This window comes from Misgurnus anguillicaudatus, chromosome 2 (genome assembly GCF_027580225.2).
Source record: "Misgurnus anguillicaudatus chromosome 2, ASM2758022v2, whole genome shotgun sequence".
NCBI classification, from domain to species: Eukaryota; Metazoa; Chordata; class Actinopteri; order Cypriniformes; family Cobitidae; genus Misgurnus; species Misgurnus anguillicaudatus.
The window spans coordinates 33,514,982-33,530,413 of record NC_073338.2 but is presented as its reverse complement, the minus strand read 5'-3'; the positions used below and the strand labels follow the sequence as shown (position 1 = coordinate 33,530,413).

The 15,432-nt window shown below is 36.2% G+C and overlaps 1 protein-coding gene across 2 annotated transcripts in view; it reads right to left on the bottom strand.

Annotated features, from left to right (window-relative positions):
* Window positions 1-10,181, bottom strand: part of st6galnac3 (ST6 (alpha-N-acetyl-neuraminyl-2,3-beta-galactosyl-1,3)-N-acetylgalactosaminide alpha-2,6-sialyltransferase 3) — a 90,390-nt gene extending 80,209 nt beyond the window's left edge. For both annotated transcript variants that reach the window (XM_055202799.2, XM_055202800.1), the window contains exon 1: window positions 9,962-10,181. In XM_055202799.2, the coding sequence (XP_055058774.1) occupies window positions 9,962-9,979 (18 nt within the window). In that variant the 5' untranslated portion in view covers window positions 9,980-10,181. The remainder of the gene's footprint in view (window positions 1-9,961) is intronic.
* Window positions 10,182-15,432: the final 5,251 nt, after the last annotated feature.

Below are 15,432 nucleotides of genomic sequence, written 5' to 3'. Positions count from 1 at the left end.
ATTATATAAAATGGCCTATATTAATATGCAGTGTCTATGTATGGAATTCGTTTTGTACATTTACAGGTGAACAAATCTACTGGTTAATTTTGATTTCATTAAGACACTGTTGTGTTCTGTATTAACTGAGGCTCTGTAATTTTCTTTTTATATTTATTTATTGTACGTTTCATAAATTAATTTTTAAATTTATACATGGATAGTTTCTTGACTATGTTTGTTTTAATAGCCTATTCACGCTGGCTGTTGAGGCATTTTGCACTTCCAGATATCTATGTGCACTTTTGTTCCTTTGCATATGCATTTAAGAAATTATCTTTAATTTATTAGTGTTTATAACATTCGTTTTAACCAAAAATATGCTGTGCATGATTTGTTTATATTATTGGGGCTTTGTGCTGCGCCCTCTTGTGGGCTTTTAGGAGTATTTTCTCCAAGATAAAGTAGCTCTTTATAATTCGAATATAATTCGAATTTTATTATTTTTCAAGGACGAATTTCGAATGTACTTGTTCAGCCATTTTGACAGCCCTATACCTTATATCCCACCAAGAGATTTTGCGTTAATAAAAAATTGTTGTACAGTTTTAACAGTAACAGTTTGATCTTTTACAGTCTTAGACAAAAGGTACAAGAAGGAACAAAAGTTGTCACTGTGGCAGTACCTTTTCAAAAAGCACACTTTGTACCTAAAATGTGCATATTGGTAGCTTAGATGTACATACTGGAAACTCATTGGTACATATCTGATACATATTAGGACTTTTTTTAAAACAGTGACAACTTTTTTAGGACTTCAGTATATAATCTAACCTAAATGTGCAGTACAATAAAAGTAAATTGAAATCTTGCATGCTAGTTAGCTTAACATCTATGTACTGTGCTCTCCAAGGCCATATCAGCTGTCTATGTGGGCGATTAATCTGAGCACTGAACTTATTTTTGACACCATGCACTTAAATCAATTGCGCTCCATTATTCCTGATGAGGGTCACATGATAAAAGGTTCTCATTCGCTGATGCACTTCTTTGCCATCATTTTTTGGAGTGACCTGAAACAAAGCCTGGCCACGTATATCAGCACAGTTGCTGCCTTGTGAAAAAATCGTGGCATTTTTAGATCTGGGACACTGTGTACTTGAGGTAGATACCCAGCATTGACCATCTGGTTTAGGAAATAGCTAGTCTCTCACATAAATGCCAAGCCAAAACTGACAATATGTTTTTGCAATGACCTCAGCAACAAATGCTTTTATCGTACAATAAGTTCTGATTCCTAAAGCTTCCTAACTATAAGAAAGAGGCAAAACTAAAGGGAACAAGAAAGCATTTTAGCAACAATACAGAAAGGAAGGCTTCGGTCAGGTTTAAGGTTAGAAAATTAAAACATGCTGGAACACCTGCACCCAACCGAAACCAGTAACCCATATGCAATGCTAGCACTACAGACATCAAATTGCCTAAGAAAGTCCACTCCTCACACTTGCCGTGTAGACAACCACATGCAATTTTATGAGAACTTGTTTCGTAATATTGCCAGCATTAAAGAAATCTCACTTTTTTATATTATCTTAAGAAGTTAAACAGAAGTTTCTTTTACGGTAAGTACTTGACAACGCACACAAAAATGCTAACTTTTACATAAAAGCCAGAGCTTTTTCATTTTGCTTTAAATACAGTTTTGCTTAAAGCAGATGTCAGATTTTCATAATAGTTTTTATAATATACTTTTTTCTGCTATAAAATATTTGTTTATTAACTATGAAATATTTTTTAAAGTCAAAGTTAGTTTCACATGAGCAGGAGTGCATTAATCCTGTATATCAGCAAAATGTATACTATTTAGACATTTTACTAACTATAAGTAACTTCCTATCAACTACCACCAGTCATAAGAGTATTAGAAGTAGACTGTCTGCTTAATATCTGCCAACACTTTACATTAAAAAAGATCCCCCAACAGAAATCTACTGACTGTAAGTATCTTTGCAGCTACATGTCAACTTAAGGCTGAAGTAGTCAATTTTTAATGCAATTTTCATCATCTGAAATACGTCATGTGAAGTACATAGCGTACTTTACGTGCACCACCCGATGTACAAGTCAAATAAACTATCATTTGCTAGGCTTAGACCGTGCGCATACGTTCGCATAAACATGAAAAAACTGATTATAATCTGTCCCTTTTCTTAACCCCTTCCTCTGAAGCCGCCTTTCCACTGCACATGACATACGGAAACGACAGTCGGAGTTCTCCCCCTAGTGGCAGTCGTAATGAAGTTTCAGTTTAATCGTATATGGGAGAGAAGCTCATTCCAGCGCAAGAGGCTTCATTCTAATATGTTTACCATGTATGTTTAATATGCACACCACCAATGTGCAGCATCCACCTGGATGATGCGACGGCAGCCATATTGCGCCAGATCGCTCACCACACACCAGCTTATTAGTGGAGAGGAGATAGAGTGATATAGCCAATTAGTATGAGGGATTATTAGTAGGCCAATGGGCAAGTTTGGCCAGGATGCCGGGGCACACCCTTACTCTTTTCGAAGGACATCCTGGGATTTATAATGACCACAGAGAGTCAGGACCTCGGTTTAACGTCTCATCCGAAGGACGGTGCTTTTTTTGACAGTATAGTGTCCCCATCACTAAACTGGGTTGTTAGGACCCACACAGACCACAGGGCGAGCACCCCCTGCTGGTCTCACTAACATCTCTACCAGCAGCAACCTGGCTTTCCCAGGTGGTCTCCCATCCAAGTACTGACCAGGCTCAGCCCTGCTAGCTTCAGTGGGCAAGCTGTCTTGGGCTAAATGGTGATATGGCTGCTGGTGCTTTAATCATAAACAATCTGAAAACAGGGCTTTAAGTGTAAAATACCGAACTTGTCCTTTAAAGACCAGGAATTAGACCTCAGGAAACTGTTTGAAGACAACATAGCATTTGAATATTGATTTATACAGTTTTTGCCAAAATATTCCTTTCCTATGGAGTCACAAAGAGCATCCAGAGAGACCAAGAAGTACAAACAGGTCAAGTGAGAAAGGAAACCTCAGCTTACTTCCTGGTTTTTTAAAGGGAAACTAATTAAAGATTTTGCAGGGTCTGGAATGGGTACAGCAGCTCACCCTTTTTAATTACACAACACCAAAAAAATCTTAAGATTGAGTTTTCCAGGTGCTGTGTAACATTTTATAGCTAAAAGTTACATTTACACCATACTGAAATTTGTGTAAGAAATGCTTTACATTTACATTCTTAAATATGTTTCACAGATTACATTGTTCAATTTAATATACTTTATATGAAACATCTATTACATCATTATATTACTGCTTAGTAGTTTCTATCACCTGCAGATTAAGGGTCGCTTTTGTTAAGGAAATGCATGATCTGTTTTAGATAATAATAAGTCCCACGTATTATAAAAAACAATTGTGAAAGAGTAATTTCACTTCGAAACATAGCTCCAGCACATATTGTGCCATAACATTTGCTACTAGTATCCCAGGACTTTATTGATGAAATCTTTATATCACTTCACTTGTCCGCATTAGGCTTGATGGATTTACATATACAAAGGACATGCTGTTGTTTTCTCTATAGAACACAAAGAGCAGTTCTAATGAATCTTTACACAGCTTTTGTGCGTAAAAGACAATTCATATAAAAATTATTACACTAAATTACCTTTTAACATGACACAGAATGTGAAAAAAATATTGTCCTTGCTGGCATCATTAATGCAAACATGTTGAGTGCGTGTTCAATCATACCCATGCAAGGACATGGAGTAACACTGTTTACAAATTCATATAAATCAAAAATGACACATGGCTTTATGGTCCAAGAAGTAAGTGCCATTAATCTGAACTGTGTATAATTATGGTGGTGGAAACATAAAATAATTACTGCACAACTGGTGTCATTTAACCCACTGTACAGTTTATAATGGGATAATTGCTGATTCAATTGAATAATGGAATTAATTCAATCAATTGCTAATCTTTAAACTGGTGCCTGGTGCAAGTTCATGCTGTTAGGAGTACTCAGATTGATTAGGAGAAATGTTTATATTTCAATAGTTTAATTATTCTATGTTTGGCATCTGTAGGAATAGAGCTGACATACCCAAAAGAAATGATGACATACTGTATAAATTTATACCCCAGAGAGGTAACGTACTGTAAATCTTTTCTAGATTTCTCATGTGTCAGTTTAAGCAAACAGGGATCACAACTGTAAATCCACAAACAGCCACATAAGCAGATGCCTACAATATCTTTCCTGGCCTTCTCACATTCCTGTTAAGCTACTTACCTACAGCCAAACTGTTACCATCCCAAGCCAGATTATCAGTGGTGAGATGTCATGTCTGGCCTATCTCTCTTTCTATACCTCTTAAACGAGACAACGTTTGCAATACAAAAGTCAAAATTATATGAAATAAGGTCTGCTGGACAAGTGGATGATACAAACAGCAGACATGGACTCATTAAAGACGTACTGTTAGGGGAAATATCTTGTTGGGTAAAGTGTAAAGTACTTGCTAATCCTTCTTACCTTTAACAGTTTAAGCTTGACCTTATTAAACAGCAAAACATGTGCTTTGATGTTTGAATGTGCCACAAATTTAAAGTGCTATTTAATAGAACAATTCACACACAAAAATGACTCCTGTCACTATTTTCCTAATCCCATGTTTTTTCAATCCCACATGCTGCTATTTATTATTTGAGCATAAGTATAACAAAAGGTATTTTAAAAATTAGTGTTTGGAGAATAGTGTCTTAAATGCACCATTTAGTTTCCAAACAAAACAAATAATGTGATCAAATATTTTTGGTGTAACTTGAGCAGTGGGCTGCCAAATTAGTATAGTGATTCTGCCAAATGCATAAAATAACAATGTAAAGTAGTACAATGCAATTTGGACTTTCAACAACTAACACCAAGATAACGCCATATGTTGTGATATACTAAGGGGGCACTAATGACCACAGCTGCCATGCGAGATGAGCAACAGCGAAACCAAATTCTCAACAATTACAAAGAGGCTTTTGGTCAAATTACGCACACTAACCGGCTAAATGTTACATTAGCATCTCAAAACCGTCAAAATCAGAAGTCCAGAAGTAAAGGAATATGTCTTTAAGGATCCCTCTCATCACATATGCAGGGTCATATATTTTAGATGAGTAGCAATACATGGTTAATTTGCTTCTCTTCTTTGTTAGCTGATGGCTGTCTGATGACCTATAGATAAAGGGTAACGACAAAGAAAAGGACTGTCTTTATCACACAGTACAGCCAGCTGAGGATATTAATAGCTACACGAGGGCCACAAAAATCCTTTGATTCTACATCTTCAAATTTCATAGACTCACATACAAGCTTCAACATTTTAAATTGTTAGTTGTTGAAGCTGGCCATGGATTACATGTCACTGACTGGTAATATGACTATGATGGACAACCCTTTGACTGAAAGACACATACTGTTCCAATTACTGTGGCTTTAGGCAGCTTTACATTCATGATATTGAAAAATGTCTAACAGCTTGTAACATTGAAAACAAATAATATTTCTCTTTCTTATTCCTAAACAGGTTTTCTAGCTGATTTCTTGCGAATGGTTCCTAAGGGTTCCTCAACACAAGATGATCTACAGAGTAACATTCTGTGTTTGTCTAATAACATTACGTGTTTGGCTTTTAAATATTACATTGTACTGCAAAAGTATTTCTGATAAGAGTTTTGTAAAAATGAAATTAGAAGTAAAGTATGATACAATGTACACTGTAAAAAATACTTTTTTACTGTAAACATTTTTTGTTGAATCAACTCAGATTTACAAGTCATTTCAACTTACTATCATTTATCTTGACTAGAGATGAGTTGTTATAACTACAAGTGAGTTGTTATAACTTATAAAATTAGGTTGACTTTTCTCAACTATATTTTATAAGTTGTGACAACTCATCTCTGTTGACATGACTTGTAAATCTGAGCTGATTTAAAGGGACACCATGAAACTTTTGGCCACTAGGGGGTGCTAGACACGTATTTTTCACTTCTAGCGCCCCTAGAGCCCACAAGCGCCGCAGCACTGTCGCAAAGGAAAGGAACTGGCCAACCTTAAAACTAAACTAAAAACTAAACATTTAGGGGCGGTTTCCCAGACAGGGATTAGACTAGTCATAGACTAAAATAAATAAAAGAGCTGTCCAAACTATAAACAACTTGCACTAACATATCTTAAAATACATCAGTGCCCTTTGTTTTGCTTCAAAATGCACATAAGCAATGTTTTTAGTAAGGTATGTTTGTTAAAACTAGTTATATTTCCCAATTAAACTCAGGTCTAGTCCTGGCTTAAAATAATCCCTGTCCGGGAAACCGCCCCTTAAAATGCTAAACGATCAACATTTTGAGACAACAGGGAGAAACGCAGTCATGTTACAACTTTCTGATGAGGAACTCGTCGTGGCAGAAGCCATTTCTCAATCTGAAGGTTGCAGCCTCCGGATGTCGTATTTCTAATACGTCATCAAGACTGTCTTATTTCACAATATTAACAATTACAAAGTTGACTATTATGCTTAGTTAATCGTAAATTGTTGCAGTATGCTTATGACTTGCGAATGCAATGCTCAGTTTACCTTAATAACCCAGGCTTGATGACGTGTGCAGCCTGCATATTTGACCTCCGGAGGCTGCAGCCTTCCAATTCAGAAACGACCAGACGTATTTCCTTGTCTTTTTCCAAACAAATATTGTTGCATCCTCTCTCTCTCCCTCGCCACCAGGATTTTCCGCAATGGCGCTCGTTATTCATCTTTTTTGTGTGAAAATCGCTCCAAATCCAAGTAAACCGATGCGTTTAGGTCTGCCGCTTTGTAATACGTCACGCGAGTGACAGCGGAACGCAGCAAATGAGGAAGAGAGAAGAGAGAAACGCTCGGATCTGATTGGTGAATGAATAGGGTTTGGTTTTACACTGTGAGCAAGTTTGAGTGCTATAGCATCCTGGATTGTAATGTAAATATCATAGACACAGTAAAAAGGAAGGTAAATACGTGAACACAGCATCTGAATACAGGGAACTATATGCAATATAATCGCCGTAATTTATAAAGAACATCGCATTTATGTATGAATCAACAGTTTATATAAAAAATTGCCTTTAAGGGGAATCGAACCCGGGTCGCCCGTGTTATAGGTCCGTGACACTAAAGACTGTGCCACAGAGTCACATAACAGAACTGCTCTCTACACTCCTTAAGTAGCCTCCAGCAAAATTCACGTTAAAACAAATTGTGTGGAGGAAGTGACGTATGCCGTAAAGCAGTCGAATTTTGTAGTTTTTTTTTGTGCTCTGGTTACTACCACAAACCCTAAGTTTTAAAATACGAGTAAAAGTGATACAGACCCCGTCAGGCTATGGTAGACATGTCATTCAACCTATTTAAAGTCGATGTACTATCACAAGGGTCTTGAAAATGTATTATGAAGGTTGAAAAATTACATGGTATCACTTTAACAAAATTTTTTAAGGCAGCAAAGTATTTTTACAGTGTAGTGATTGATTTGTGTTTTGTAACACTTTAATTTCCATGGAACAGAATTTTTTGAATGCAACAAAATCCTATATAAGCAAGCATGTCTGAATTTCATTGCACTTAGTGTCAGTTTTAAAGTTTTCACAATAGAGCTCAAAAATAACACTACATCTAGAATGTTGCCAGTAACTCACAATGAGTTATAATCAATGTACCAATGGCTCAACTAAAGTTAACAGGAAAATTAAAATTCTCTCATAATTTACATCGCCTCATGCCATCAGTTGTATATGATGTTTATGTCTTCAGCTGTACTGCTATTAAATAGTGTTCACATTTCGAGTCCCCAAAATGCACATACATCTATCATTAAAGTAATCTAAATGATTCCAATGGGTTAATATGTTTAAACTGAAACCATACGCAATATACTATATGCAATATACAATAATGCCATATTAATGGCTGGATAAAATGTATATAAATTAATATTTATATTAATATTAATTAATATGTTATATGCATATTAACATTAATTGATCGACTGCACATGTAACAGTCCCTGCAACACCAGCTCAACCGAACAGTGCCAAAGCACCATACCGTAGAAAACAGCAGCGCGTTAAGTCAATGATTACATTGAAATTCATTACATACCGGTATGTAAAAGAAAACACACCATAAGCATACAACACACCACCAAATGTGACCCTGAACACAAAACCAGTCGAAAGTCACATAGGCATTGCTTGGTTTTTCAGAACATTTTAACCAAATGCTTTCAAAAAGTGGTGGGGACAAAATCAGCCATTCAAAAAGTGGTGGGGAGATGTCCCCAGCATCCCCAGTGTAAATGAGACCTATGTGACAGACCAACCCTATATCACGAAATTGCGTGACTATTTCACGCATGGACCAGCGTGACAATGTCACGCTTTGCCGCGTTTGAGCGTGAGCATGTCACGCTTTTCTGTTTGTGTCGCTGTCGCGTATTGGTTGCTCGGCTTTTTTGTCCTATTTTCAAACCATTGTCGCTTCGGTTTAGGGTTAGATTTGGTGCTTGTGTTATATGTCACTTTAAGTATTTGTCACTTTAAGTATTGGTTTATAAAATAAAAAGATACAATACTTATTCTTTTATATTTTCTAAACTTTAACCAATTGTCACCTGACGTTGGGGTTAGAGTTTGTTTAGGTAAGGGTGTCATTTTATGTAAATCTAACCATAAACCGAAGCGACAATGGTAAGAAATTAGGTTGGACAGACCCATGTTTTGTTTGGGATCGCGTGGTCTCTGTAGTTTTTATAGACCGCTTCACAGTCCACGTCACAGGCGGTTCCCACTGCGCATGTTGGGGTCAGAAAAGTCATTACAGCAGATTGAGTTGCGTATTATTCGGTATCGTCAAAAATGCCCCACTCCCTTGTTTGTCTTTATGGTTTAATCATTGTCACCTGTTCCCCTCATTAGTTCTCCTTATTTAAAGTCCTTGTGCTCTTTGTTCTCTCTGGTATCGTTTTGTATTGTTCCTGTTATCCAGTTGTTTGGTATTGTAGTTCTTGTCAAGTTCATTGTTTATTGTTAAGTCTAGTCAAGTCTTGTTAGTGTTTTTGTATTATCTGGTTAATGTTGTTTTGCCCCCTGGTGGGTTTTGTTTTTCTTGTTTTTGTTTAATAAAGTCTTCAGTGTTTTTCTATCTCTGTCTGGGCTTGGGTTCGTTGCCAGTAAATCCTGACACTGTGTTGGCAATGGCAGGATGGTGAGAAAATTATGGGATCATTTTACGGTGAGCTCTTCCTTTAATCTAGTCTACTATTTAAAAATGTCAAAAAACATGGATGCATGTGTTGCTCATTTCAAGTCACAATGGACAGAATGATTCATTACAACAAAAATGACTCCCTGAAGCCATGACATGTCACTCAGATATTATGAGTGATGGATCTTGAAGGTCTTTAATATTCTTTTCTAATGACAAGACCAAAAACCATGGCTGTTTATAACTAAGTGTATAATAAAGTTCTGACAACAACAACAAAATAAAACTTTGACAAAGTAGGGTAATGGGTTGAAATCAGACATTATAATCGGCTATTGATATAGGAAGCCTGCATAAAGCAGAGTCAAACATCAAGCGGGTTATAAATCTGGCTGAAAGTGTAAGCAAACTGGGTGAACACACGTGTCGCACTTTAGCAATGTTACAATGAAGCCGATAGTTACATTCATTAGAAAAAAGCAACAAGATATTAGCATAAACCTCCATGTTTCGTTCCGTCGACACTTCAGATAAAAATAACAACATTGCTAGTTCCGTCTGAGCAACATATTTGATAAGCATCCATACATTACGGACAATAAAGCGAACAACACTTAATAAACCTTGACTTACCTTCCAGACCCAGGCCATTTCAAAGGCTGAATAAAAGCTTGCGATGGCAGACTGCTAGTTTCAATTTACCGACACAAGGGAAAGTATTTATTGTTTACTAATTTATTTATAAATGCTATGGACGTCTGACGTTGGCTTGTCGGTTAAACATTTTAGTAAATATTGTAGCGTACCGTTATTCATGCTCTAGTCTAGTCCCTCATCTAAGAGCTCGGGTTGACGTACGCTCCTATTGGCCGAAACATCCGTAGACCCCGCCCCTCACATCACGTGGCTGTGATTTTTCATTGCTGTGCTGTCAAGAGGTCTGACTGTAATATGAAACGTGTGAGCAGAGCAGTATGGCTGAAAGTGATGTACCTACTCGTAGTTAACATTATAGATTTATAAAATAGGCATACTCCAAAGATAAATTCATGTCCCGGTGTATTTGCATTAAAGTAATGAGTAGTAGTGAAAAGATGCATGTAGTATGATGTTATTGTTTTTATTAAAATGCACGCTTTAAAATATAGTTTTAAAGGGTTCTTTACCGTCATAGAAAAACCGTTTATTAAACTTATACAATTTTAAAAGTCTAAAAAATCTATGTCTATACCTTTCTTTATACTCTTTATCTGTAGAGCTTTTTACACCACAAAGGACCTTTTGTGCAACGGGTTGGGTTCTTAATAGAACATACAAACAACCCATTAAAGACCACCTTAATTTTAAAAGTGTAGTGAGTGACTTACTGAAATAACATGTAACTTATAAAATAAAGTGTTACTAATATATAATAAGGGAAAAAGGCAGGAGAAAATACAATTTTGTACGTTGTTATTTCACACCGATTCTTAAATCGTTTGATAATAGTTTACTAACTTTACATCTACACTGTAAAAAGTGTTTCTGTGCCTTTGTAGATTTAACAAAGATAAAACGAGTAAACTGTTTTTAAAAAATTGAATTCTTGTTTTTTTATCAAAATTTGAGTTAAAATAACATAAAAAGATGAATAATTTGAGTAATTCTAAATGAACACTTTATTGAGTAAATTCAGCTTCATTTTATCATGTATAATCCACTTAAATTTGTAAGAAGGAAATTAACTGAATAATTTTGTGTTGAAACTACATGAATGATTTTAGTAAACATAGCTAACTAGGCAGTAGACTCGTAGTTCCCAGCATGCTTTGCATGGGACTGCATTTGGACAGTGAAATTTAAATTTAAACGCTATTTTATGTGTTTTTAACTAAAAAGAAAGTTTTTTTAGTGTTTAATGTTCATTTATCTTCAAGATTTAGAAGAGTTTTTGTTTCATCTTTGAGTTTTGTAGTTACCATTGTTCAGAAGACTGGTGCTTGAAGTGCTGAAGTATGTCGCCCTTTACAGCTGCCCAAAACTAAACTGGGTGGGCGCATTGACAACAACAACAAACCATAAAAAATTTACCTGTACCAAGAAAAGTAAATTAAACTGAATAATACTAGAACTATTAGTTAACTCAACTTAATTTTGTTGCGTTTGTATTAAGTAATATTACAGTGTTTATTATACTTAAAAAAGGCTACAAGTTGACTCAACTTAAAACATCAAATGCAATCACTTGCCTCAATTTTTATAAGTTAGATTTAGGTATTACGTTTTACAGTGTAATTTCTACTATTACAATATTTAAATTATTTTAGGGGTTACAAGCTGTGCAATACAGAGCCGAAAAAAAAGTACATTTCCACAGTCGAAGTTTGATAAAGAGATAAAGAAAATCATGAATATGCATACTGCTATTAATAATGATTATTACATAATAAAAAGATTATTATTATTAGTGAATAACAAAAAGTTGTTTTATAGCCTATAGCAGGGGTCTCCAACGTGGTGCCCACGGTACCCACCAGGTAGCCAGCACAGAGTCAACATGAGGTGCCCGCCAAAGCACATTCTATTAATGTTCTCAATTGTAATATTTATTTATTACCTATTTTTATATTAGCTTAGCATGGTTAACGTATGTTAACATTTTAAACAATACTAAAACATATCAACAAGTAAAACAAAACGGTTTGAGTAGATTATATCAAAAAGTAGCCCTCCAGATTGTGTGCCCTTGCACACAAAAGGTTTGAAGAGCGCGGGCCTATAGACTAGAAAATGTTAATATGTAGGCTACTGTACTTCATTTATACACAAGAGTCAAGACCCATTGTGCTGTTTAAAGAGTAATATAAATGTAATATATAGGTGAAAATGGCTCAGACTCAGATTTTGCTCATTCAGATGTTGCTATTTTTCAGTTTGGTCCTAGAGAGACTGAAAAGTAATATGTATGGCACATCTCCAGGAGGTTGATCTTGTAAGAGCTGACGAAGTTCATACTTAAAAAACTGTAGATTTTGGTTTATTGTTAAACCTGAGCATAGTTCCACACATTGCTGAGATCACTTTTTAATATGAGATTATCAGAGTAATTTCTCATGAGGGAAATCTAAACAGCAGGTGACTTAAGGCAAAGTCTCTGAATTTTAATTCAAGTTTAATTTAATCGCTGTCAAAAAGAAACAACTGTGATAATGAAATAAGATTTAATGTGTGATTTTCCTTTTAAGGGTGTCTCTACGAGATGTGCAAATGTTAACTCGAGCGAAACTAGGTCACAGTAAGATGAACCAGTGAGAATTGTAGTTGATTCTACATGATTACCCGGAATTCAGTGTCCTGAAGTCCACAACACAATGCGATTCTGGCACTGAGTTAATTCAGGCATTGTGTGTTTCTTTGAGATGGAATCTGAATGATGAGCTCTCTTGGGCTCTGTAATTCTCTGCCTGCTGACAGACTCGAAAAATGCAGCTATGCCAAAGAAAGTACCCCTTCAAAGGTTTCAAGCCCTTTATAACAAAATAATTGTCGGGAAGGCTCATATTTCCAGTTTGATGATGAAAATGGCAAAAAAGAGGCTCGTTTACAAGCAACATACGGATGATGTTTGTGTGATAGAGATGGCAAAAGTTCACACATCCTTTACTTAAGTAGAAGATACTTAGAGATACTTATGTTTAAAACTACTCTGAAGTTGAAGTACTGATAGACGTAGAAGTCAAAGTAAAGAAGTACTGTATTTAAGAGTAAGATTATTTAAGTAAAAGTAGCCCTTACTACTATGTTTAAGTGGCATGCTGGTACTGGACCTCACATTGTATAAATACATAAATACAAAAAACCTTTTAAATTTTTTAACTTTTAATTTTAAATTTTGCTATAATGAATGTATGCAGGCTGAACAACCACCATGCAGAACAAAGGCAGACAAAAGACAAAGCTGATGACAAATAATGGCAGTGGCATATTTTAGGATCTGTTAGCTAACTTAGTGACGTATTGAAGGATGCATTGGAAGGTAGATGAAAGAAGTGAAGGGTGTCCTCAAATAAATCCTTAAATAGTTCTTATGTTGTTAATCGTATATATGCTAAAGAATATGATATAATTTTAGTGCTATAAAAATGAATGCAGACTGTCAATCTTTGATTTGAATTTGTTGATTTTGCTGAAAGCACAAGAAAACTATAGTTGGGGTTAACAATACCCCAATAGGGTTAAGTGATATTTACAATGGGAAGAATTTCCATATACACTCACCTAAAGGATTATTAGGAACACCATACTAATACCCCCTTTCGCCTTCAGAACTGTCTTAATTCTACGTGGCATTGATTCAACAAGGTGCTGAAAGCATTCTTTAGAAATGTTGACCCATATTGATAGAATAGCATCTTGCAGTTGATGGAGATTTGTGGGATCCACATCCAGGGCACGAAGCTCCTGTTCCACCACATCCCAAAGATGCTCTATTGGGTTGAGATCTGGTGACTGTGGGGGCCATTTTAGTACAGTCAACTCATTGTCATGTTCAAGAAACCAATTTGAAATGAAATGATTCAAGCTTTGTGACCTGGTGCATTATTCTGCTGGAAGTAGCCATCAGAGGATGGGTACATGGTGGTCATAAAGGGATGGACATGGTCAGAAACAATGCTCAGGTAGACCGTGTCATTTAAACGATGCCCAATTGGCACTAAGGGGCCTTAAGTGTGCCAAGAAAACATCCGCCACAGACAACACCACCACCACCAGCCTGCACAGTGATAACAAGGCATTATGGATCCATTTTCTTATTCTGTTTACGCCAAATTCTGACTCTACCATCTGAATGTCTCAACAGAAATCGAGACTCATCAGACCTGGCAACATTTTTCCAGTCTTCAACTGTCCAATTTTGGTGAGCTCGTGCAAATTATAGCCTCTTTTTCCTATTTGTAGTGGCGATGAGTGGCACCCGGTGGGGTCTTCTGCTGTTGAAGCCCATCTGCCTCAAGGTTGTGCGTGTTGTGGCTTCACAAATGCTTTGCTGCATACCTTGGTTGTAACGAGTGGTTATTTCAGTCAAAGTTGATCTTCTATCAGCTTGAATCAGCTTGAATCGGTCGGCCCATTCTCCATTTGACATCAACAAGGCATTTTCGCCCACAGGACTGCCGAATACTGGATTTTTTTACCTTTTCACACCATTCTTTGTAAACCCTAGAAATGGTTGTGCATGAAAATCCCAGTAATTGAGCAGATTGTGAAATAATCAGACTGGCCCGTCTGGCACCAACAACCATGCCACGCTCAAAATTGCTTAAATCACCTTTCTTTCCCATTCTGACATTCAGTTTGGAGTTCAGGAGATTGTCTTGACCAGGACCACACCCCTAAATGCATTGAAGCAACTGCCATGTGATTGGTTGATTAGATAATTGCATTAATGAGAAATTGAACAGGTGTTCATAATAATCGTTTAGGTGACTGTATGTTTCCATTCCTAAAATTTAAAGGCGGGGTGCATGATTTTTGAAAAACACTTTGGAAAAGGGAGTCAAGCAGAGTACCAAAACACGCTTGTAGCCAATCAGCAGCAAGGGGCGTGTCTACTAACCAACATCGTTGCGTATGTGTGGGGCGGGTCTATCAAAAGAAGGTCCAGATTCCATTTGGGTAGGGGCGTGTTTGTTTAGGTGATTTCAAATATCAACATTGCCTTTCAGAGATCATGCACCCCACCTTTAAGTAACAAGCCTTATGTAAGAAGTAGTAAGTACAAATACTTTTGTAAAAATGTAAGGAGTAAAAATAAAAGTAGGCCTAAGAAAAATAAATAGTGAAATAAAGTAAGCTTACTGATAGTCTTTACCAGAAAAATCTACTTAAGTACATAACAATGACTCAGGTTATAGAAATAATGTTAAATAATTGAATGAGCAATACTAGCTACTGTATAAGACAGGCCAGTATTGGTAAATAACAACATAAACACAATACCATAAAGTCTGGTTTTCTAAAGGGTATTTCAAGAAATTTTACTTTATAATGACTTTTACACACGATGCCAATAAAGAGTAATATTACTAAACAATATTTTTAGCACATAAGATTGAGCACCGTGT